The following is a 26,883-nucleotide window of genomic DNA, read 5'->3' as shown; positions in this document are numbered from 1 at the left end:
TGAGCGCTTTCATGGGGTTACCGCTTCATCAGATCCATATACATTACAATGGCAGAAAGCATCTCTGTACTTGAAAATTATTGCAGAGGTTTTAAAATAGATACACAGATAGCTACATAGATAGATAAGATTCCCAGAACCCCCAAACATTATTGAGATGGTTTCCAAAACAAGGCAGATTCAGTTTGCAACAGGGGCCTGAAACATAGAATAACTCTGTTGATTATGAAGAATAATTTAATACAGTTGCTTTCTTTGTATTTGTAGAGATTTATCTTTATCTATGAGTATTTCAAATGCTGGGCTTTACAGGAAAAGTAGATCTAAACAAGTCAAAGGGAACTTGTATCATTTTTTCAGTTTAGAAATATCTGTATCAGAAAATTTGACAAATGTTTTGGAACATTGAGCTATGAATGTATTTATCAATTTTTTGTGTTTTATATTGTATCTTTCACCCTAAGGGACATCTGACAAGAGCCATTCTGAATCAATAATTCAGAAGTCTGACATGGTTTACTTAGCCACAAGGCCAATTAGCACATAAACCCCCAGTCAATTCTACTTTTACCCCAGCAACCTAACAATGATGTGATGTCAAAAGAGTTACACTTAAAGTTCTCAGTGGATAAAAGTGCTTTCCTCTACAAGTTTTTTACATACCTATTCTGATGCTACAAAATAGAGCTGAGAAAAAAGATGACACAGGAAAAGTGTATTACAATCACAAAAGAAACTAGGTGAATTGAACCAGCTATGCAGTATCTCTCAACCCTGCAGCTCACATTTGAAGACTTTCACTTGTGAACACCACACAGCCTTAATTCTCTTAACATAAGCAATTTGTATTGAGTCACAATTCGTTCAAGAACAGAAATTTGCCTGGTGTGATCCCCCATACTATCTCAGGTCTGCCAGAGTTTATTATTTATAGTTAAAGTGTAAGGTCTCCTGAAATAGGCCATATGTCTTTGCATGATTTATCCCACTTATGTATGCATATTAGTTTCAGAGCATTACCTACAGCCTTGCACTGGCATTTTACTATTTTGCTTTATTAATAGTTGTGTATTGAAGTAGTATTTTCTTCATACTGTTTTACTATTTCAATTTTTCAGTTGTTCATTAATTCCCATGTAAAGGCCAAATGCCATTCAGAATTTAAACTCTTCAATGAGTGGATATACCCTGAGACACAACCAGCAATAAAGATGTTTTTTGATTATCTGCAAAGAAGATTGTTGAATATGTAAAGAAACCCTGTTCCAAAGTCAAACCAATAGTTGCATTAAATAATTTGTTAAGACTGTCCTTGATTCCTCAGTTCTGAAAGTAAAATATGTACCTCCGGTTAATATGCATGTATTGGACAATTCACTGCAAGCATATTAACCAGAGATGCATAGTACAATTCCAGTTAAATTCGAAGAAGTGATGCATGCATTATCATTCAATTTATAGTTTAAAGATCAATAATGATGATGTTTTCCCTTTGGATTGATGTGATCAATATAATTAGTTTAAATCTAACAATGATTACTAGCACTTTGAACTTTTTCTTTAAATGCTGTACATTTATTAAAATTTGCAAACTAAGATTGTTGTCAATGTACTTACGTTGTGAATGCTGGGTTGTATTTTGCACCAAGGTAGTATGAGTAAAGGTTGAACATTCCAATCATGAAGGCAACAAACACCATGATAAAGATGATCATGAATTTGAAGATGTCTTTCACAGTTCTTCCCAGAGAAATCTGCAGAGGACCAAAGCTTTCATTTGCTGGTAGAATGTAAGCAATTCTGGAGAAACTCAGCACCACTGCTATGGCATATAGTCCTTCTGATATTATCTGGGGATCTGAGGGAAGCCACAGGTTCCTAGCTAAATTGAAAGTGAAAAGGTTAGCAAAATGCAAGCTTAAATGAGTAAACATCTTTAAATAAGTGAGAAATGCACAATGTTTAATGATGGAACATGGAGTCGGCTTTATCATTATACACATCAGAATATTATAAAGCACACCCTTTAACTGTTTGGTACAGAAATTCTGGACAAAGCCAAAAATACTAGGGGAACAAAACTCAAAATCAGGGCTTGATTTTATACAGTGCTCTTTTAAACTTAGAAAGGTGTTGAATAACAGGTTTGAATTAGCATGCATTTTCTGACGAATATAAAATCTGAACCTCAAATGTCAGACATTATTTAATTACTTCCTCAATGATGTGCCAGAAAACCACAAATTTAATGAGGGAAGGACCTACATTTGGGGGCAAAAATTATGACAATCTACAAAATTTTGGACAGTTGAGATTTATGTTAAAAAAGATATAATACAGCTACCATTTTTAATAGTTTACATATAAGATGAAGTATGCCAAATAAAAAAACTGCATTTTTTTCAAAAAATTAAAACAGTTCATTGTATCATTAAGCTGAATGAATGAAACAATCTAAACAGACCTTCAACAGTGTATTGAGTTTGAATACATTTAATGTGGTATCATGCAAAAAATGACATATGTGGGTTTAATTAGTAGGTAATGCAATTCAGTATAAGTCATTGTGCTGAAGTTAATCATATAACATCAGTGAGTCATTGGGACTAAAAATCCCATTTTGTTTAGAACATTAATGTACTTTCAATATGTATTGGCAAAAAGTACAAAAGTTGATACACAAGAGCTGTAGTGATGCTGTTTTACATAACGTGCAATTAAAGAATTCCCTTCACTTCAAAAAGAAAGAAAGAAAGAAAAGGAGGCCTTATAGTATGTGAAAGTGGCAACAATATTTAACCGAGCAATACATTTTTATATACACATCTAAATATGAACCATTCATACAATCATACAGAACTATCTGGTATATGACTGCAACAAAACAATTTTTAACAAATGCTGATTATATTACTGTCATAAGGTATGCACCCCAAAACTCACCAAGAAGAGCAGTTGGTTAAATTAATTTCAGAATTATTAGAATACAGCCTGAGGTATATTTAGATTAATTTTCTGTAAGCTGAACTTCAAAAACAACCTCATGAATTGTCAACACTGTATACGTATAAAATATACGTATGAAATATGCAAATAGTCTAAAACTTAAACAGCACACTAATGAATCATTTGCTCATTAATACTACTATGCTGTATTAATCATGCATTACTCTTTAGTTACTCAGCCTATCCCATGTTCTACCTTCTGCTTTGGAGTTGTAATATATTTTAAAAATATATTCTGAAAATCACATATTGGCTATCTAGGCCATGGTATTCCCTTGTCAAATTTGTTTCAGTACAACTTAACAATATCTGTGTGCAGCCTATAACTTTTTGACATTCCTTTTTGCTGTTGAAGTCATTTGAAAGAATTACTCACCAGATACCTTAAGGTTCCCAGTGAAATTTTAATATACTTTTCACTTCCCATATTTTAATTATTGATGATGTATGTTTAACAGGTGCTCTCTAATAAAAGTACAGCATACAGCTTTATTTACTACAGATAAAGAAAATTACTGATGGGGGAAAACAACAACAAAAAAAGCTATTGTATTGTTTTTATCACAACCAAACTGTTCATACTGCTGAGTTAATACATAGGAAATAACAATGTATAAGCATGAAATATGTGAATAGACTAAAACTTAAACAGCACACTACTGAATCATTTGCTCATTGATACTACTATGCTGACTTAATCATGCATCATTCTTTAGTTAGAGGTCCAAATAGAGAGATGATAAAATCAGCAAAAGGAGAAAAGGATTGCTGGAACTAAATACATCCTCAAGTCTTGGTGATTACATTTATAAGGTAGACTCTGTTTTTCACAAAATCTCACCATGATGAAACTGATATATAGACTGTATTTTATGTAGTATATATCATGGACAGGTTAACAAAATAAAGATGATAGCTAGGTGCACAAGTCCTAGAATAAAAAAAGTGCCCAATCCTGGTAGGTGCACTGGTATCAGGACTGGAAAAAATGACAGTGTAAAATCCTCAAGACATGGAAATATTTCTACACTGGGGTTAGCCCAAGCCCAGGGAGAGGATGCCCCCCCCCCCACATTGTAGAAAAAGTAGTCCACAAAAATCACAAAAAACTGATCAGCCAAAATAGAGTCATACAGACAATAGAGTGGACTACTGAGGAAAATATATTAATTATGTATTGTTACTATTATGCAAGAAGCCCAGAATTTCCAGACAAAAGATATATGAAAAGATTATTTATTTATTTATTTATTTATTTATTATCTATTTATTTATTTCACATTTGTTAACTAGGTTAGTCTAGCTGAGCACAGGCCTATTTTCAGTGGAGACCCAAGGAGAAAAGCTCCAGCAAAATGTACAAATTAATCAATACAATTTTCACAAAACTGAGTAATAATAACAGTTATACAATAATCACAAAGTTGAGTAAGAAACAGAGAAAGTAGCAAATATAATAAGGCATGTAGTAAAGTTGGTACGCTATTTACAGTACATATATAGAGGACCTGTAACAAATACAGGAGAAAGATTCTCATATGTTAGGCAAAAAATAGTGAGAATATGCTATCATTTGATTTTTATTTTTTGTTATGTAAAAGGTGTCACATACTTAAGGCATAAATCGCAAGAGGCTGATTCTAGAAAGTGATGAGAGATGTAGATTCAATTAAGTAGGGTCCTGACAGGGGCATATCTATGACTTACAGCTGTTTGTGTTTGGGATGACATACAAGATAAAAGGGAGATTGTTCCAGAAATGAGACACAGAGCATTTATATAACATTTTGCTGATTGTTATGTTAGATTTGTATGTTTGTAGATGGAATTTATCAGTACTTCATAGTGGGCATGGAGGGTTATAGTAAGTCACAATACTGGAGAGGAAGGGACAGGCAGTGGGTTTATTAAGTAGAAAGCGAGCAAGTTGGAGTTGTGAGAGTTTAAGATGGTGGGGAAGTTTCATCCAGTGAAAGGTTTTTAGAGCAATACAGTGGTGAGAGGTATTAGGAAGGTTAGCTGCAAATCTAGCAGCTTTGTTTTAAGTCTGTTCAAGCTTAGTAAGGAGAGAGGATTGGAGATTTGTAAGAACTGGAGCTGCATAGAGAAGAGCTGAAAGTAAGTAGGCTTAGGCCAAGGAGAGTCTAGAATCATTAGTTAGGAATGTGTTCTTTGGATACAGGAAACCTAGTTTTTGGTTTGTTTTTTTGATGGACTGCTGTATGTGTAGATCAAATTTTAGTGATCGTCTATTGTCATTTCAAGTAATTTTGTGTGGTGCTCTACTGTAACAAAGATTTTGTTAGAAGATGACATTGTGAAAGACTGTTTGATATGGTTACTTGATTTAGGGAGAAAGAGGAGAACTTTAGTCTTTTTTGGATTCAAAATGCATTGACTTTTAGTTGGCCAATTTTTTACAGAAAGGATGGATTCTTGTGTGAATGACTGAAGTTGTGACAGTGTGTCAGAGGTAATGATAAGTGTGGAATCATCAGCGTATTTTATACGGGTAAAATGAGAAGTTGAGGTATAGAGGTCATTGGTGAAGATACTAAAAAAGAAGGGGTCCCAGGATGGATAATATTAGTACTGTTAACCAAGGCACTTCTATGGGCTAGGCTTGTAAAGACCCGAGGGCCATTTGCCTAGTACACACCTATGAACCTGTCAGATGGCTTACAGAAGCCATATCATAATTCAAGGACTGAGAGTGAAAATATCTAGCTACAATAAGGGCCCAATGATGTATAGTTCTGGTGTTGAACAAAGCACAAAAATGACAGAGAGGGACGTCGTGGTCTGGACCTAAACAAGTGACGCACTAAGAATGAAAGCATCAGTGTGGTATTTGCTTTCCACAGGCAAGGCAATTGTTAACTTTTTCTGACATCAGTTAGAGCAAGAAAAAAGGATCCCCAATTGGGGTACTTAACTTTAGAAGACTTCAGCTTCAATTCGGAAAATGAAAACTCAGGTAGCGGACAACCGGCACTCATGCGAACTGCTTCTGCTTTGGGCTCCATGGCAAGAAAGACTGATGTAATGGCATCGGCTGCCTTACTTTATACTACTGATGACCTGACATCAGTCCTGAAGGGACAGCAGCTGATGCAGAAATACTAAGGCTCTGGTATTCAGGCCAACTGAGGGCTACCCCTGGCAGGGATAACCCAGATGTGATTACTGTGACAGTGAAACACGAAGAACATCTGACCTGCAGTCATTATGGCTGGAGGATGTGTTTTTCTTAGGTAGTAGGATGATGTTAATTTCCTTGTAGCATGAGGGTACTTTTTTCATGGCAAGAGAGGTGTTAAATATTTCTTTGAGCACTGTACATAGTTCAGCACAGCCTTTTAACACCTTGCCTAGGATGTTGTCTGGGCCAGCAGCCTTCTTGAGGTTAACTCTCCTTAGCTCTCTTCTTACCTCATCTGTGCTAAGGCCGAGTACTGCATCCTTCTCATCAGAGGGTAGCTTTAGTGACAACCTGCTGTTTTTTTGCTCAGTCTACCAAAGAAGTTGTTCAAACTGTCCAGGAATTTGATGATGCCCTCACACTGTGCCAACCTGATTTTGTAGTCAATAATCTCTTGTACTGGCATACAAAGCAATCTCTGACCTCACCCTGATGGGACTGCTGCATATCTGCAAGTCAAGTTCCACTAGAGTAACCTGCATGCACAACCTCAACTTGGTTTGTGACATCAATAGGACTTGTTGGCGGGACAGACTTGTGTCCCACAGACTCCCCCTTTTGTCGAATAGACTCCCTCTCCATGTAAAGCAGGGTACCTCATTAAATCATTTTAAGTGCAACCTGGATAACTGGATGGGGAACAGAAAATAAACCCCTGGGATTCCACCTGTGTCTCTGCTGGACAGTGGCATAGGTTGCTGACTTGTTTGAACATGGGCTAAATTCTTGGCTAGGCTTGTAAGGATCACAGGACCAATAGCCTACTGACTTCCTATGATCCTATGATCCTAAGTATGCCTTGCCATAGTCTCCTTGCATCCTTCATGTCTTGAAAGTAGCTTTGTACCTTTATGCGATACTCCCTCTCAGCCTCTTTTATACCCATCCTCAGGTTATCTCTTACTACACTTAGGGATGCTTTGTCCTTAGCCCTGTAAGATGTGTTTCTCTACTTCAGAAGCTCATATACCTTATGGGTGAGCCATGGCTTCTGATTAGCTCTAACAGTGATAACTCTTGGTATTTGTTACTCTATCAACACAGTTTGAAATGTATGCCGTCACTACCTCAGTGTATTCATCAATGTTCAGATGCTGATTCACTGTGGCTGCCCCCTTGAACATATCCTAGTTGGTTCTTTCAAAGCAGTCTTGGAGGGCCTCCATAGCCCCCTTGGGCCATACCTTGATTTGTTTCTTTCTGGATTTCCCTCTAACCACTGCAAGATTGTAAGTTGGCAATAGCAAAATGGTGTAATGGTCAGAGTTTCTCATTTGTAGAAGTTGAACTACCTTATAAGCTTTCTTTAAGTTTATGTCCACCTTCTCCAGGATACTGTCACCTCTTGTAGGAATTTCCACATACTCATGGTAGTGTGGGAGTACTTCTTTCAGATCTGCTTTATTAAAGTCACCAGCTGTCACATGTACAAAGTCAGGATATTTGTTCTGCAGCTCACCCATGTGATTGCATAGTTTGTTTAGAGCTTCAGTGGTATTAGCTCTATGTGGTATATACACCACTGTTTCACTGACCCCATTCAGCTCCCTGGGCAAGTAAAATGATCTACATTTAATGGACAGGAACTTTAAGTTCTCACAGCAGTGTGATAGTATGATTTCACAGTTGCTGCACCATATTTTGTTAACATAGATGCAGGCGCCCCCTCCTCTGGCCTTTCCACATAGTGCATGTTTTCTTTCTGCACAAAACAACATAAATTTCTCTAACTTTACTGCACTATCATTTATCTTGTCATGCAGGCTCATCTCAGTAATCAAAAATAAACAAGTATTTCTCACCTTGTTTTTGTTGGAGAGTTTCAATCTCAAGTTGTCCATCTTGCTATCCAGTCATATTAGCTAGCAGTATAGTTGGTAGCACAGACCTGTAGGGATTTGTTTTTAACTTTATATCAGTACCTGCTCTGTAACTTCTTTTCCTTGTTCTCTGACATATAATTCTCTTTTTTCTTGACCAGCATATTCCAGAAACCTGTTCTACCAGTTTCAGGCACTTTAGAGTGCGAAGAGTTAAAATACCCAGCTGTTGTAGCTCTGTGTAAGTAGTAGACCCCAGACACTCTGCAGACTTTAAGACATCAAACCAGCAACATTTAGATGTCAACTGTTTCATTTATAGTAACTTCTGTCTACTATAAGTTATTGTACTTTTAGGTGGAAGTGCAGAACCTGATTTTTTTCGAGATTTTCTGTGCAAAAAAAAGACAAAATATACATATTTCTAGAATGAGCTGACATAGTTGCAGCCACACAGGGTGCCTCCATTTTTTTTCAATAATCAACTAAAAATGTGTGGCTTACCATGTGCAGATGACTTCATACTTGCCAGGGAGAATGATTCTGGAAGAATTGAAGCAAAGTAAGGACACAATCTTCACAATTTCAATAACACAGGAGGACAGTGAATAAAACTAATGTCTTTTGGCTTTTCCCAGTTAGGGGTCACCACAGCAGAACTCTGGTCCGCTAATGATTGGCAGTGAATTTTTACGGTGCCGAGGTACCAGCCCGATGCCCATTCAGGCACACTCCTACCTGCATGTCTTTAACATCACTTGACCGCGGGGAAGGCATGCAGACTCCACACAGAAGGTGCTCCAGCTGAGAATCAAACTAGAGAATCTCTTGCTCTGAGGCAACAACGCTAACCGCTGCACCACCGGACAGTGAATACACAAGCTTTTTCCCCCTATATGTCCTTTAACAGTACTTTTAAATGAAACTTGGCTGACATGCCCACCCAAAGCCCATGTATAATGAACAAAAATGTGTTGTTAACTCAATCACTTTATCAAAAGGTTCATCGAGAAAAAAAAAAGACATGAACTATTACTTATATTTTATTCTTCAAGCAAATATTACAAATTTACATATGTAAGCTTACCCTTGAAGCTCCTTCTAACACAAACCTGTCCTCCCAGAAACATCAACATCAATCACATGTTGTGCAGTTTCTTCTGAGCTCTTTTGATCCCTGACAGTAGACAGGAACTTCTCATTTGATGTCAGTGGTGGCTCTGTAGCAGGCAGCACCCCCCCCCCATCCTCAGCCAGTGATTCACATGCAACTGTAGCTGCTCTCCTCAGGCTGATGAAATCATATGGTTGGCCTATGATGCACCTAATCATAACAATTCCTAGTGCAACCCCCAGCAGCATTCACTTCACTGACTACCTGGTTCCAAATCTGCATTTTGGTAGCTATATCCACATGTCCTCTCTCAAGCAGAAAGGTGCAGTGGTGCCTGAATGCCTGCACTATGGTGTCATTTTTTGAGTTATTGAAAGGGAGGTTATGTGGATTTGTATGCTTGGGTGCCATAATCCTCTGTGATATATAACAGAGAAGATTACAACACATAAATATCACATAATGAAATTCCTGATTATATGCACATATTATATTTTCAACATTAACCACTGGATACACAAAATTCAGTTATTAAAATTTAAGGATATGTGGCTTTACCATATCATGCACAGAAACCAATTTTGGGTCCAAAACAAGGAATACCAATGCAATAATGCATTGTTTACCACAGAAAGAATAGAATTACTACACAGTTTTAACAGCAAATGGCATGAAGCACAACTTTTATTGTGCCAACACACATCTGACCCTCCTCCCCCACTAGGAACAATAGCTGTTGAAGCACCAAAATTCCATTTTAAGGCTCTCCCACCCCCAAAGCAACAGACAAATGACAGTTTGTACAAGCCAAGGAATAACACATAATTAAACTATGAATGCTTCCAATACAATTCTCGCAAAATATGAGTACACATTTACAACTGAAATGTCAATTTTATATGATTGCCAGTCACCTCTCACTGTGCACTCCAGTGGTAATGTCTATGAGCCATCTTACAAGCTTAATGCCAGTGTGTCATAGACAATATAGTACATTACATTTCCCCTGAAATAACATAAGAAGAGTGTAACATAACCAGCTATAACAATACCACTTGCAAAGAAAGTTAATAAGGGCTGTCTATCTGAGAAAGTAAAATGCCTGCTAAAAATGCCTATGCCAATAATTAACTATAATAAGTGCCTACAGAGAAAGTTCCATTTTCTAATGTATATATACTTTTTTCTTTGTAACATGTTAACAAATCTAGCATGCTCCTGAAAAATACAATCATACCTTAGCAAGATCAGAAGTCTTCTGTGCAGATAAATCAAAATTAGCAGCAATCTTCTGTGTTCTCCACATACACAACTCTCTTCACCTTCAAGTTCCCTACGTGGTTACATTTTTATAGTGTAGATTCAGGCATCTGAGCATGGTGAAGATGCAAATGAGGTGTGAACTTTCTAGAATTGCTGAATCCCAAATGTATGATGTAGACATAGTGTAGGTTCTACCTCAGCATTAATTGCTAATGGATTGTAACTGTGAATGATTAGTGTGAGGTAGAAGGAAAACACAACAGCAATTCACACTATTTTACCTACAGTGAGTGTGTCACCCAGGATACACTTACAAAGTGTAGAAGTAACTATAGCAAGCTTTTAAATTGAAGTGAGCAGCACACAGTTAACATTTTAGTTCACTAACAGCCAACCTCTACTGTCTTTGCTGAAAACTGCATTTTGTCATGTAATATTTTCATACATTTTAATGAAAGTGATACAAAATGTTGTATAGACTACATGTCTGAGAGTACAGCACAGATAAGAGAAGAATTAACAAAATACAAAGAGAAGACAGAGCTGCATTAGTGCAAACAATGTTCATGGTTGTGTGATCACTCATTGCACTAAATATGTAAGTTACACATGTACAAATAACTGAGAGTGTACAAGTGTATATGTCTTGTTAATACTGGTGATTAAATGGGACTTGTTTGTATGCACAATGATTTGTTGTTCCAAAGTTGTTTCTGTGGCAAAGACAGATAAGACATCCCTTATCTATTTTGTAGTTTTAGTAGTCTGACTGTTCAAATCCAGAGTTGTGTAGAAATCAGCAAGGTGTTTTGAAAGTATTTTGTAATATTTATATTTTATTTTCTTTTAATATTAATATTTGTGCTATGTGTGACTTTGTGCAAATATGGTGAAATGGTGAAATAAATTAAAACTAATTGAAGTTGCTTCTATGATAAAGACAGCATAAATTAAAACTGTAAGCCAACTGTGTGTGCAGCACACCTAGTAAATAAACATGATGAATCATACAGCACATAGTATATGCTGATCAAGGGTCAAGTCCCACATTTATGTTTTAGTGATAAAAACTAATAAATACTTTTTTACAATAATAATACATGCTGAGCTTTGCTAATTTTATTTGCATGTTACTCACCTCAATGCAAACATGGCGTAATTTCCCAGACAACAAGCAAACATTTTCAGTTTCATAAGATACATTGCTACATATTTTGCCTTCCAATGCACACACATGCTAAGTGGCATTGTGCGATGGTCAGCATGCTTCCACAACACCTGCAGGTCCAGAACACCTGCAGACAACAGGCAGACACTGTTAATTTCAAAAAGATACATTGTTGCATCCTTTGCTGCCCATCGCACAAAATCATTAAGCAGTGTTGCATGGCAGGGAACTGCCTTCCATAACACCTGCAGTTCCAGAACACCTGCAGACATCAAGCAGACATTGTCAAGTTCAAAAAGGATTCAGTGCAAAGTGTTGTCTTCCACCGCACAAGCACTCTAAGCAGCAGTCAACATACATACACAGCAATGAATGTGAAAATATACAGCTGCTGCCTAGTTCTTCCTATAGTAGCAGGTGTAAGTTAAGGTTTAAGTTAAGGGATGCAATACAGGCGAACCAGGGTTTTAATCCAGCAAATCAGCAATTTCATTAATGCTGTTCAACCTTACTTTATATAAAATTTCACAATAGAAAATTAATTACACATACAAACAACTATGTATAACAAGTACATTTAGCATACATGGGATATCATATATATTAAATGTCTACCTGTGGGTATCAGTACGATTATGGTTCAACAAGCAAATATTTATTTTCTGAACTTTCATGTCACACACATACATGGTTAACCACTCAACTCTTTAATGTTTATTTATTACTAATGAGCATGTCTAGCATATAAGGTATCAGTTACCTTGAGTACTCTGCACAGTAATGACTATAAAAAATATACCTGTTGCCCTCCCTTCCCTATGGCAGCTGGTATAATGTCGGACGGCATGATGCCAGGGCACTTCTATGGGCTAGGCTTGTAAAGGCTTCAGGGCCATTAACCTAATACACACCTATGAACCTATAAGTTAATGCCCCTAATACAGGTGAGAAAGGGTTCTAATCTACCACATCCCAAATTTTATTAATGCTTGTCCACTCAATTTTAAAAACAAAAGAACAATCTAAAGATAATTATAAATAACAATAACTATGTAAAGCACTAGAGATGATATGAATTATATGTTTTACCGAGGGTATACTGACAATTATGTATCAGTACTCAAAAGTATCTTTTCTTCCCTGGGATGGACTTCATACTTCAGTGAGAGTCATATATAAATGAATGTATAAACCAACTCATAAACTAACTGTTACATTACCCTTCCTAGTTAATACACTGCCTTCCTTTCTGTTTGGCACTGTTGTTCTCCACTTAACACCACACAAATGCAGTTGGCCTGGTTGTTCAGGTTTTGTGCACTAGCCTTAAATGCAATAACATGAATCGGTGGGAAAGCACCATAACTGTTTCTGTTTGACCTGGCAGATATGGCAGGAGTAAGAGAGGAAGGTGCATATTTTAGGTGTTCTTGATTACCATTATAGATTACTGAATAACCATTACAGTTGTCCATGTGTGTTCATGCAGAACATGTAAATAAGTCGCAATCACGTGTTTTATGTCAATGGTGCAGATTAATGGTGGCATTATTATGATATTGTCCATGACTGTGCATGCTTCTGTCTATTGTTGCCCATGAGTCTGTTGCTATTTTTCCTGCCTGGTTGAGACAGACCTATGCTGAGATTACATTCATATTCCAGCAACTCATTTTGCACAATATGCAATCAGCTTTGTGTATAACTGCAAATTGTGAACAATCATTTAATCCAAGAATGGTACTGGTATAATGCAGAAAGTATTACCACATGCATAGGATTGTTGTCAGAACCATGGAGTCACAGTAGATGAACAAAAATTATAATTAGTTTGTTTGTGAAAGTAAATACATAATCTAATTACAATATGGACAACACAGCTCTATGAACAGATCAAGTGGTACATGACCTGGGTACTCAGGTAGACAGTATTCGGAACTTCCACCAGCTTGTGCCTAGAGTGATGACAAATCCCCTGTATGTAGTACAACTCCTGAGTATAGGCAAGCCATCTACATCAAAGGGCATTATAGTCCCATTGGTCTCAGCCCTCATTAAATTAATAATTGAATAAAATGCACCCTTATGCATGAATCTCATCACACATCTTCCAGGGATGATTGACTCAAGTGTATCCCTTTTGAGACAGTGAGCTCTCACATATCTTATCAGTCACATCTAAGCATTCTGTATGATGCATAACTACTAGGAGTTGACAGTGTAGGACTCCCTTCAAAGTGTTATATGCATGTGTGATACATGTTCCTGTGTTGCACCAAGTAAATACAGAGCTCATTGACAACATTGATGGCATGGGTTACATTCTTGCAAGTGTGAACTGTGGCATATATGTGTCATGCAAAAATCTCAAATAGCCAGGATTGTTTGTAATGTAAACTACAGGTATAACACTGTCCCTCTTAATACCTCCAAAAAGTGGTAATTTATGAGGAAGGCGTGCTTGATTACAATTATAGATCACTGAATAAAGATTACAGTTGTACACGTGTGTTCTTGAAGAACATGTATAATAAGTCACAATCATTTTATGTCATAGACACAGAATAACAGTGGAATTATTATGATATTGTCCATGACTGTGCATGTTTCTGTCTAATGTTGCCCATGAGCCTGTTGCTATGTGTCCTATTTGGTTGGGACGTATGCTGAGATTACATTCATACTCTAGCAACTCATTTTGCACATCTTCATGATATGCACATACCCCTTAGTGTATATACAGTCCTTGATAAATGTCTTCTCCAGTGATCATGTCAGAGTGCTTATATCACAAGCAATCATCCCCACTGATATCTGAAATTGAGTGACAGTCACATAATATAAAATAAGTGTGTGATGATATGACTATACACACACAGGAGGTGTAAACAGCAGTATGTACTGTATCATGTACATATGTGATTAATGATCATGCTACAACTGCCTTACTTTTGTGGTATGTGTACATTGACATGCACTTTACTGGTGTACATTACATTGTACTTGTCCTCTTCCCTTTCTTCATTCCTACCATTCATGTGTCTGGCCCTTTTCAATACAAACACTTCCCCAGAAATGTGTATTTATAATGCAGTCTATGTGCCCATGATGATCACCACCAGTCCTTTATTGCAGTATGCATAAAACATGTTTGTACTGTACTCTACACTGACTACAGTTTCCTATAACATGCTAGAACTGTATTCATTAAACCCTGGTAGTCATTGTAGCTGTCCGCACAATTATCCAGTGCTAGTTTCCCCGTAGGTAAATATGTCTGCACATCTGAAGGTGTTCTTGCTGCTTTACATTGTTTCCTGGCTGTCAACACTGTTGCTGGCCACAAAACCATGCTCATATCCGTGTAAGCATGATGTGTAGCATGCATATGCGATTAGCACTGTTGCTCATTGAGCTAACATGTAAGTGTGCTAAACCTGCATAGAGTTTATTGAATCCTTGGGAATGTGAATACATATTATTATTTTAGTTGCTGATTGAGCTCCAACCATTCTGGAGCAAAGAAATAATCTTGCGTGAACATTTGCGTTTTATCTAGCACTGGGGATGCATAAGAGATCTACAGATTTACACACTTTACTGGCATCTACAATAATGTTGTTGGTCTGTCTCGTAGTTAAAAGATGCAAAATAATTTTATCCAATGCAAGTGTGAGCTGTTGTATTGAAACATATCTATCCTATATCATGAAACAAGTCTTTATTCTGCTGCTGAAATGTACATGTAGCTGTGCCAGAGATGTCTTCTTTTTTATGATGTTTATAAAGTACAATGCTAAAAAGTGTACCTGCATCACAGACATATCAAAATCCGTTAAGCAAAATCATATGGCCTGAGTTCTTTTATATTAAGCAATCCATAAAACATTTGGTACACATATTTCCATCAACCCCTTCCCTGCAAGTCTCTCAGGTACACATTACATCTGTTACTTTGACTCAACAAGTCATCTAAATTACAGTTAACGTCTTGACTGCCTCCTATAAAGGGAAGACATCTCTGATCAACACTAGCAGAAAACTACATTCTCTCATAAAAACATCCAAGGCCAACTTTGAGAGAAAAATCGCTAAGGACACTAAATATAACCACAAAGACTTCTTCATCTCTGTTAGATACCTGGGCGGAAACCCTCAGATATGCTCAGAGTTAGTTCACAACAACAAAAAATACACTGAACCCACAGATATTGCCAACATTCTGGCTGACAGGTTCAGTGCAAATTTCTCCCCTCCCTCACCCCCAAAAGAAGAAATACTTATCCCAGCTGAATTTAATCTCCCTGTCATCTCAAATGTCTAGGTGAGAGCTGCCCTCAGCAAAGCTAAAAACACAGCATCAATGGGACCTGATGGTATCCCGGGTTGCGTGCTACGTGAACTCCAAGAGGAGCTAAACCTGCATATAAAAATGTTATTTAACCTTAGCCTTACTACAGGATATGTACCTGAACACTGGCTTACAGCAACAGTGGTCCCACTCCACAAAGGGGGTACCTCTACAGACCCTGGGAACTACCGCCCCATAAGCTTAACCAGCCTGGTCTGCAAAGCTATGGAAAGAATCATTATGGAACTCATAAACAGAGACATTGGGGACCTACAGACACTTGATCCCACCCAGTTCAGCTTTGTAAAGAGTAGATCCTGCCTTTTGAACCTGGTTGACTTTTTCGAAACAGTCACCAGAGCCATTGATGAGGGCAAAGCAGTCCATACAGCCTGCCTGGACTTGGCTAAGGCCTTTGACACAATACCCCACTCAGGCATCATAAATAAGCTCAACAGCTTAAATGTAAAGCCTTATGTCACTAGATGGGTTGCAAACTAGCTAAAGGACAGAACCCATAAAGTTAAAATCGCTGGAGCAATGTCAGACTCAAAGCCAGTCACAAGTGGTGTCCCACAGGGATCTGTCCTGGGACCCCTCTTGTTCGGCATTTATTTCTCAGATGTTAAAGCAAACATGGGAGGGTTGTGGCTGACAAAGTTTGCAGATGACTGCAAACTAGGCACCATAGTCGATACACCAGCGGACACATACATCCTACAAAAAGGCCTCACAGAAATGGACAACTGGTGCCGGAGTCATGGCCTTAAACTAAATGCCAAAAAATGTATAGTCATCCCCTTTGGGAAAAACAAAGTACCCACAAATTATCACATAGACAGCAACCCACTGAGTACGGAAAAAGTAATCAGAGACCTAGGGACCCAAGTCGACAGTGACCTCTCATTTGACACCCATGTTGCCAAAGTGGTTAGAAAGACATTCTACCTTGCACACCTTATCATGAATGGATTCACATCCAGATCCAAGGATGTCATTGTACCCCTATACTCCTCCCTCATCAGACCCATGATTGAGTACAATGCCCCATTTGGTATGTACCTCACCCAGCATTTTCAACAGCTGGAGAGACCACAAAAGTACCTCACCAAGAGGATCAAGGGTCTCCAACATATGTCTTATTCTGCCAGACTAAAGAAACTCCAGCTCTATTCAGTAGCATACCACCTGCTCAGAGGTGATCTGTGCCTGACGTACAAGGCCATGTCCAATCAGGAACTGATGGACATGCTCCACCTCAAAAAATCCAAATCCATCAGAACCACGAGAGCTAAAGACTTAAACCTCGGCACAAGTATGAATAGGACATGCTGGAGGGATAGATTCATAACCCAGAGGCTTCCCATGCTCTGGAACAAGATCCCAGTTCATGTTAGGCAGAGCCCTCACTAACTCTCTTCAAGAGAAATCTTGATGAGTGGATGGGAGATCGTAAGTTTACCCCAGGGGTCACATCTGTGTCACTACTAGACAGGGGCACAGTAAACTAATTCTATTATATAAGGGGACCTTCACTGTGTCACTACTAGACAGAGGCACAGTATTATAAATCTATTCTGTGCATTTTTGTACCATTTCATGGGGTGGCGAAAGCCACATCACTATGGCTAGGCTTATAAATGCCCCAGGGCAGATAGCCTAGTACTAAACTATGAAACTATGAAACTAAATCCCTTTACACAGCAGTGTGCCATTTGCTTATCTTATTCTTATGATTACAAGCAGTGATTTTGTTTGGGTTATTGATTTACATTTTTGCTAATGTCAGACAAGGACCAGAGGCAATTTGGGTTCTTTAATGATAATAATGCCACTAAGACAAAACCATAGTCAATGTATACAATATGGATTCCTTCACTAGTAGGGCTCTTGCCTCAGCATGAAAGTACTTTGAGGGGCACCTGATCTGTCTCAGTAACTGAATGAAACTGCTTCATACAATGTCTTATAAAGAATAAGAGGTCTATCTATTCCACAGTTAGATGGACCCAAGTAAGAATGTACCGTCCAGTTCTTTTGACATCACCTAGTGTTTGAGGAGTACTAAAGAGCACTAACATAGTTCTGGATAGATTGGTAACATATTGTCCACTGAGCTAATTCAATGAACACACAGTATTATCTTTGTGACCCTTCATTAACAATTCTACTGTCAACCATTAAAAGATGCCACATTAAATCCCTATGCAGCATATCAACCATAATCATTACCCATTAACTCTTAAGGCAGTTGGTGTGACCAAAACTTTTCCATCTGACCTCTGCAGGACCGGTTGTGTGATCCAAGCTACCTTGGACCTGGTGGAAAACACCTTTAATTCTCCCTTTCCAACCCAAATACCCCTTGATATGACCACTGGTCAAACTGGTGCCAACTAAAGGTGATTCAAGGTTGCTGGGCACCAATGAGATAAAACAAGGGGGGAGTGAAGCCATAAGGTCACTGTCAACCAGGTATGCACCATGCTGTCCCGCCCCAGCCAGCCTTGATCCCAGATACCCAAGGTCATGAAAGGAGAACCAGGTTATTTTTTGAAGTATTCATCAATGGTCATAACAATGTCTAAATTAAACAAATGAAAAACAAGATTGTTCAAATGCACATTGTCCCTATCATAAAAATCAGAGTCCAATCTGTTTAGATCTTTATGCTGAATTATCTGGAATCCTATCTATTGAGCCATCTTGTAACTCTGTGATTAATGAACCACCTAGACATCTGAATTGCACTGGACATTCTAGCTCCTTCCCAATGGATTCTCAGTATGATTGATGACCAAATAGCTGATGTAGACTGTGCATATCAGAAAGTACTCTGGCTAAGAGAATTTTCTTAGGTGCCCAGGCTATGTTATTACCATCAAGGTGGATTACCAAAACCCTTGGCAAGGTTTCCTTTGCTGTGATTTAATGCCAGATCTCCCAAAATTGAAATCATAAGAGGCCGGAAAAGCCAAATGAATAAACTGTTCATTTATTAAGGTCAAAGGGATGCATCTGTCCAGCAGGGCAGACCAAAGCCTTAGAGTGTGGCTCTCTTGATGAAAGAATGCCTCAACAGCCAGATAACCTCCTTTCCTGAAACAGAAATAATGATTAATGTCTGATGTATGACACAAAGGCATCAGACACCCACCTTCCTGTTTTTTCATGAGCTTAACAGAATCCCCTTACATGGCCAAGTCAGAGGTGCATCCTCTTCAAAAATAATGAGAAGAATTCCCTCAGGGATGTATCCCTCGCCCTTTAATGACTTTTCTCATTGGTAGGTTAACCTCTGCTAAACTAAGTGGCCTGTCACCTAACCGTGTGAAAACTGTGCCCAACCTAATGCCTTTGGGAGTTATCCTGTGCAATAAACTGAACCAGTGAACTGGGTAAATGGCTAAATTCTTTACCCGTTTCAGAACAAATTCCTTGTGAATGATGAGGTCCTCCCAACAAACAGTTTAATAATTCACTAGCATGAAAAGCACCTCATATAATGATATGAACAAAGCAACTAATGCAGCAAAGGTGTGAAAAAAAGGTAATGTGTTAAAAATGATGGCAAGAAGGTGTCTCCTAATTGGTTTGCTGAAATTATGCAAAGCCCCACAAATATTCTCCCAATCTTTGAGCAATCTACCCATCATTCAGTGGCTGGATACTTCCTGAATATGCAAGAAATGTTCCAACCATCATATAGCTGCTACATGCTCCCATAATATTTTAAGGTAATCACCTAATGAGGTCTTGGCCACTAGGAAGTGAAGGATCAACTGGAAACCCAGTTTCTGTGACAAGAGGACAATCACCTATAGAAAACCTTGACAATTTAAAGTGATGAAGAATAGGTCTTTCAGGTATTGCTGGCCAAGTGATGCCACTACTCCTCTCAAATTAATCAAACTTCCACAGGAATTGGCTCGTCCTTTGGTTCTGCATGCTTGTCCAGCAGGCAAAACCTTGTGAACTGAAAATGGGAAAGGCTACCAGCTATAGGGCTGTGTCAGCCAAGCGCATGCGCACTACAGAATGACATATTAATATTTAAACTGAACAAAAATAACAGCATGATAAAAGAGTGCATCCATTTGGACTTGGAGGATTGTTTGTTGATGGCATGGAAATGGAGGCATTGTCCAAGTGAAAGATTACTCTACTGTTGCATAACTTGTCCTTTCACCCCAACACAGCCACTCAGATAGGGATGATTTACAGGAAAGTAATATCCTTCCTCCTCTCTTCTGGCCAGGAGTCCAGCCATTTCCCATGCCAATCCCCTCTACTGCATTCATAAAAAGGTTAAGGTCACTGGAAGAAACCCATGGGGATTGCCAAAACAATACCTCATTGAATTGGTCCAGAAACATAATCCAGATCCAGAAGTTTCCCTTCACCCATCTGGTCAAATACACATAGTGACGTTTGTCCTGGTTTCCTTTCAAGTCAGAAGTGGACCAGACAAAAGTCCTGCCAGAGGAGACTGCCTTGCAGGCAAAGTTCAGCAACCCATTAAGCTGTATTACTTCTGTTGTGCGAGCTTTGTTAACCACCAAAAATCTCCAAAGTAAATGCTGGACTTGCTTCACTTTATTTAGTGGAAGTTTGAATGAGTTATCAATGGTATCAACTTCTAGTCTAAAAAAGGTCAGGTTTTGGCTTGCCCCTTCTGATTTGTCATTAGCCAAAGGTACTCATAAATTAGTGCACAGCTCTTTAAAGGCTGACATGCCCTGCACAACCCCTTCATGACCCTCCCCTACTATCAAGAAATCATCCAAATATGGACCACTCATTGAAGAGGTGGTCTTTGCTGGCAATATCAATACAAGGCTGTGCTGAACATTTTGAACGAAGCCACAGAGCACCCCATGGACACGGTTGTATCGAAAAAGTATTTCCCCTCAAACTGAAATCCTAAATAAGGCCAGTCTTACTGTCTTACAGGAAGAAGCTTGAAAACAGATTGAATGTTCATCTTGCAAAGCTAGGGATCAGAATAACCCAAAATGACCTCTGCCACCTGATGCAGAAAAAATGTAGAGTACCTTGGACTAATTGTTGCCAATAAAATCATTGACTGATGCACCCATGGGGGGTGACAGATGGTGAACCAGTCTGAATTCACCATTCTGTTTCTTAAGAGCAATACCAGTGGGATAAATTTTAAAAGCAGGATGGGGGGGGGGGGCAATTAGTCTACTGGATGCTCACTCTTTCTCAATTAAATTAGCTGCAATTTCTTCATGTCCCTTAATACAAGCAGCTTGCAATCTATAGATGCTGAAGAGCCAAACGTAAACCCACTGAAGAAACCTTCAGGCAGCATCTGCTGCTTTTTGGTCAAGAGAATCAGTCAATAGCTGGGTCAGTTTATATAGATGGATTTGGGAGTGGGATTGATGTGGAATGCTCAAAGCCCCTGCCATAAGCCGCTGGCCAGGAAAAAGCCACTTAATTCTAGGAGCGGTTTTCTGCATCCTCAAGTCCTCTAACTGGGTTGATGGAATGCCACACCTGCTTTTGGTGGGAATGTGTACTATAATGTGAGACCCAGGAGAGTTGGAAACTGAGACCCTCAATGTAGCCATGGGGGACAAATGTGTGGAACAGAACCATCTGAATGAGGCAGATGATCACTCCTCAAAGCAGTGACCACCTCAGACCCCCTCTGCAAGTGGGTAAGGATAGGGGTGCAGCCTGCCCAAAATCTGACCCTCCTCCCCCACTAGGAACAACAGCTGTTGAAGCACCAAAATTCCATTCTAAGGCTGGGTCAAACAGTCTAACCCTCCCCTCTTCTGGCAATGAATTGATAAACTCATACAAATATTCTTCAGAGGACTAACGGCTGTCATTAAACCCTGTCCCAGCTGCCACCCCCCCCCCGGAGTCATTACCTTGAATTTCTGATGGAGGGAGTGACTCTTGGATCTGATGTATCTCTTTTGTTTTTCCTTCTAGCCTTCTTGCCCATAGTGAGACTGTCTGCTAACTTCTGCTCAAAATTTACCAACAGTTTCCTCCTCGATTTCTGCCCTTGCTCTACTGTCTGTGCAGTTTCTAAGTCAGAAAACAAACTTTGTGCCTCTTGAGATAGACAAAGCCACCTTTCCTTAAATGTATGGGCCATGGTGGAACCTGAAAAACAGAGAGAGTTATTAAAAAGAAAAAAAGCGTGACAGCTGCAGAAAATCCAGATTCTTAAAAATTCCAGGACCCTGTATCCTGGATGCCCTGCCACTATGGAGCTCTAGAATGTAAACCCTGTATATCCTTAAAACCTTAAGTAGATTCATGCCTGACTTGACTAAAATATTCCACTGACAAGGAGAATGAAATCCTGCTGCATAGCTGCTGGAATGCTAGCACCTTTCTCACACTATACCTCCTCAGATCCATTGCACTGCAACCTTTAATCCCCCAACTAACAGAGGAAAAAAACACCTACAAGACAAAGTAGCTACAAACTAAATGCAACTAAAATCTTCTAGATGCTATCTACAGAAATAACTGCCTCTGCACAGTCACCATTTCACACACTTGTGACCATTTCCCCAGACCTGCCAACTTCAGCCGTAAACAACACATAGGAAATTTCATACCCCATTCCTATTACCTCTCCCTGTGGACAGGTAAACAACTGAAAACCACTCTAAAGCAAATAACTACCCATGGATTCAGTGATCGAAATAAACATAATTGTTGCTATTCCAATAACAATAACAACTATAGAACAAAGTTACTGTTAAAATAAAAAAAATAACAGATCTGTTCACAAAGCACATTCTACCAACTATCTGTTCCAGTAGAAGCAGCCCTGTTGCCCTGAATTTCAAGAATTTAATAAACTCTAACAATATATGTTACAGAAAGAGTCACTTTGTCTCCAAAAAATTTTCTCCAATAGCAAATACCATAAGTAATTCAAATTGCATGGGCTTACCCTGCAAGACTACATCACTGATACCTGTAAAATACCAAGACACAGTAACACAGAGCTACAACAAATTCAAGCATTAATTTTATGCTAACATGTTACACTCATTCTTCCAGTAAGGCTGCTAACTGCATCCAGCACCCAACACCAAGATTTGCACACCTGGTAAATAAACAATGAAAAAAAAAACAGACAAAACTTAATGAGGGGACCGAACTTCAGGGACACTTGTAACATTGCTCAAAAGCTTCAAATAGCAGACTTGCTTTAGCCTACCTGTTGTGTAAACAAAGTGCTAAAATTTCATATATGTCCCTACTCAGTGTTTCAACCCACCCATCTACCAGGAGTCAAAACCTTAACTGAACAGCCCACAGTCACTAGGCAAAATCCAAAGGCCAAAAAGTAGGGACACATTTTAAATGTTGTTCTTATAAACTTAGAAGGTTGCTAGAATAACAACATTTGTGCTGGGGTACATTTTCTGAAGGATATGAAATCTAAAACTCAAATATGTGTAGTTATTTGGTAACTTCAATTTGCAGTGGTTTGCCAGAAAAACACAACTTTTATGTAGAACAGAACAACATATGAGGCAAAAATCCATATATTCTGTGATATCTGGACAGTTGATAGTGATGGTGACCATCCTTATAATATCCTGCCCCCCCCCAGACTACCTAACAACTTATTGTTGCTGCTATAGCAGTTTGTGTGTGTGTGTGTGTGTGTGTGTGTGTGTGTGTGTGTAGATACACACACATATATATATATATATATATATATATATATATATATATATATATATATATATATATATATTTTTTTATACCACTCCTGAGCACACCTAAGGCAACTACCGGGCTGATAAAATAAGGAATCCCTCCTGCGATTGCAGTGAGGCTTACCAAACGGTCGCTGCCAGTCAGCTCCATTACAGATGGCTTCCTCACTGAGTTGCTGACAAATCTGCTGAGCAGGGCCATGTCACTTACTTAAATACAATGAATGGTAGGCTGCCCCCTTGACTCATGATCACAGACAACATAACTTAACAGTAAGTTATCCTTGTCCCTCTGCAAAAGATATAATTTGAGCTTCAAGATCCAATTTTAAACTTGTCATTACTATGCTAAAAGTAGCTGAGATCTTCCAAATCATCACAGCATCTAAATAATGTTGCATCTGCAGGAATGATACTTTGAACAAACAAAAGGTTATGAAGACAGAATTGAGCAAGAGTCTGAGGTACACTTGCACAAATGCTGGCACTTTGAGAAAGTGTGCATCCTAGATTTAAAATAAAGCACTTGCAGTAGAGACATGAAGTGAAGCCAGTTTGCTGTCTTCTCATCAAACCTTTTTTTTTTCTGATAGCCTCTGAACAAGGTATTTACAGCATAATCAAAAACCTTTTCTTTAGATCCACAAAAAACAGTGCCAGTAAGCTTGTTTTTACCATACTGCAGAGTATAATCTCAGATTGTAACCATATGACAATCATTTGTGTTTCCTTCCTGCCTAAATCTGTGAAACAACATCTTTACAAAATCATAACTGCTAATTTCCAATTGTCATATAGTCAGCTTCTTAAGAATGGGTGGGTGAGCCAGCTAGGCATGAACTAAGAAGACGTGGTTAAGACAGTGGATCATTGGAAGGACCATAAAAACCTTCCAAATAGGATGGAATAAATCCTGCAAAAGGGAAAAAGTCAGAAACCAGAGTGTGGAATGGGTGAGGGTCAGGGGAAGTGTGCAGTAAATCACAAATTGAAAGCTTCTAGGTCGTGTTGTGGGCAGTTCACTAATAAACTGAAGAACCAGGATTTATAGGCAGCAGTTATTTCTGAATGGCTCCTTAAATCATTTTCACTTAGGATCTGCATGTTGCACTAAAGTATAGAAATAAAAGTAAGCCTGCTCTTGCCTGAAAACTTACTGAGAGCATTCTGCAACTCCCTGGGGTACACTAGAACATGTACATTTTAGCACAGAGTTATTTTGTTACCTGGCAGCCTTATTGTTAAGGTCTCTTAGTTGTCCTTCCAGGAATCTGGATACTACGTTACTCCCAGAACTTTTCACAAATTCTTCACCTTAACTCCACAGGGAATTAAATATATTTTTGTACCTTTGCCCTTTTGCATTCTAAAAAATAATAATTTATCCTATGTTTTATGGCAATAATTAGTAACCTTAAGAATTAATCATAATTCCTGGATGTAGGAATCTCTTTTGCAAGTAGGGATTCACTTCTTCATGCAGATCAGTGGAGCAAGGCTTTGTTGAAAACCTGCTCAGAATCAGATAAGCAGATAAACTTGATAATGTTTTTGGACCATGGAAATTACTAGGCAGAATTTTTCTTAGACAGGCTGAAACACCAACGTCCACCCTTCAGGACTGATGGGAGGGTCCGGTGAAGGCACATATGTCTCCTCCAAGTCAAAGTCTGTTGCCTGCGGTACTGATATTTTTTTCCAGACACACACACACACAGACACACACACACACACACACACACACACACACACACACACACACACACACACACACACACACACGTAAATACAGACATAGCCACACACACACATACACATATCAAATTATCAAGATAAGAGTTATTAATTATAATAAAATTTAGTCCAGCAGGTCAGACATCTAATTCTGTGAGACCATGACATTCAAAAGGTGACTCAAAATAAAGGAAAAATAACAAGTATATTAATGCCAACCAGGATTTGCATTGTTCAAGTTGAAAACACATTCAACCTTTGCACAATAAGCTTGTGTATCAAAGGTTAACTTCACTAGCCTCAACCAAAATAAAGAATCAAAGGCTGAGAGCATAGCTTTTCCAACAGTTATTTGCATTTATATTGCCTGCGGTGGGGGTGCTGCAGTAGCGTTGTCACTCACAGTAAGACGTTGTCCTGTTCGATTCTCAGCTAGATCGTCTTCTGTGTGGAGACGTGTGAATGAGCGTACCTTCGTTGAAGGTTGTGCGTCAAGGCCGGCAACTCAGCATGTAAAAATCTACTGCCAATCATTCGCGGACCGGAGTTCTGCTGTGGCGACCTGTAACTGAGAAAAGCCGAACGACACAACATTTACATTTATAAGTTGTACCCAGTTTTAAATAAGGTAACAATCTGTTTGGTTTTGTTTTCATTGTTCATTCTGATTTCTTCTATTTCAGTTATTTTGAATGTCATTCAACCCAAGACTGCTTTTGAATACATCAAGAAAATACAGTGTTTTTTGCAAGACTTAAAGTATTACCACTGGCTTATGTAGAATGAGACACAGGTGTAGCGACTTTTAATCTACTGTATTTTAATTTTATTTTGCATATAAAGTATTGCATAGTTTTCCTTTTTACATAGTTATCCTTGAATGATTTTATTTTCATTTTGAATGTTATAGTGTTCTTTTATAATATTACGATGTTCGTTTTAAATTAGAATAATAACTTGTGTGCAGATATAAAGCAATCAGACATACCTTATTTTTTTCGTGTTTTTTTTTTTTTTTACAATAGAACTACATGATTTAAATAAATGTACAGACATTTTGATGGAGAGATCTTGACTGGACATTTAAGCGGTAACCACTGCCTTGCAAACAGAGCTTCAACATACCTCAAACTATCAAATTTTTATACATTCACAAGTCTAATGTTATCATAAACACCTGCTCAATGGATTTCATTCTCATTCGATTTAGAAATTAGGAGCTCATTTTTAGGAATGATCTGAAACAAACACAAATTGCTGTATGAAGTGAAAGAAAACAACAGGCTTATGTCATATATAGAGAGAAGGCCAGGGGCAGGAAATTGATATAAGTAAGAAAGTGAGTGAAGAAGGGAGAAAGGGGAGGTTTATAGGTTCATAGATCCATAGGATATTACTAGTCTAAATGGCTCAACAGCCCTTAGAAGCGTAATCAGTTTTACTCACATTTGATCCAATTTTCTAAACCTAGGGGAAAGATAACAATGGTCAGCAA

General features: G+C 38.4%; 1 protein-coding gene across 1 annotated transcript in view; it reads right to left on the bottom strand.

Moving 5' to 3' along the window:
- Positions 1-26,883, bottom strand: part of LOC122799862 (short transient receptor potential channel 7-like) — a 1,065,642-nt gene that overhangs the window by 529,985 nt on the left and 508,774 nt on the right. The window contains exon 4 of the mRNA XM_044069215.1: positions 1,618-1,882. Coding sequence (XP_043925150.1) covers positions 1,618-1,882 — 265 coding nt within the window. The remainder of the gene's footprint in view (positions 1-1,617; positions 1,883-26,883) is intronic.

Source organism: Protopterus annectens, chromosome 4.part0, assembly GCF_019279795.1.
Source record: "Protopterus annectens isolate FY-2018-M chromosome 4.part0, PAN1.0, whole genome shotgun sequence".
Lineage (NCBI taxonomy): Eukaryota > Metazoa > Chordata > Ceratodontiformes > Protopteridae > Protopterus > Protopterus annectens.
The sequence above is the reverse complement of the archived record's forward strand: the minus strand, read 5'-3'. Positions and strand labels throughout refer to the sequence as shown.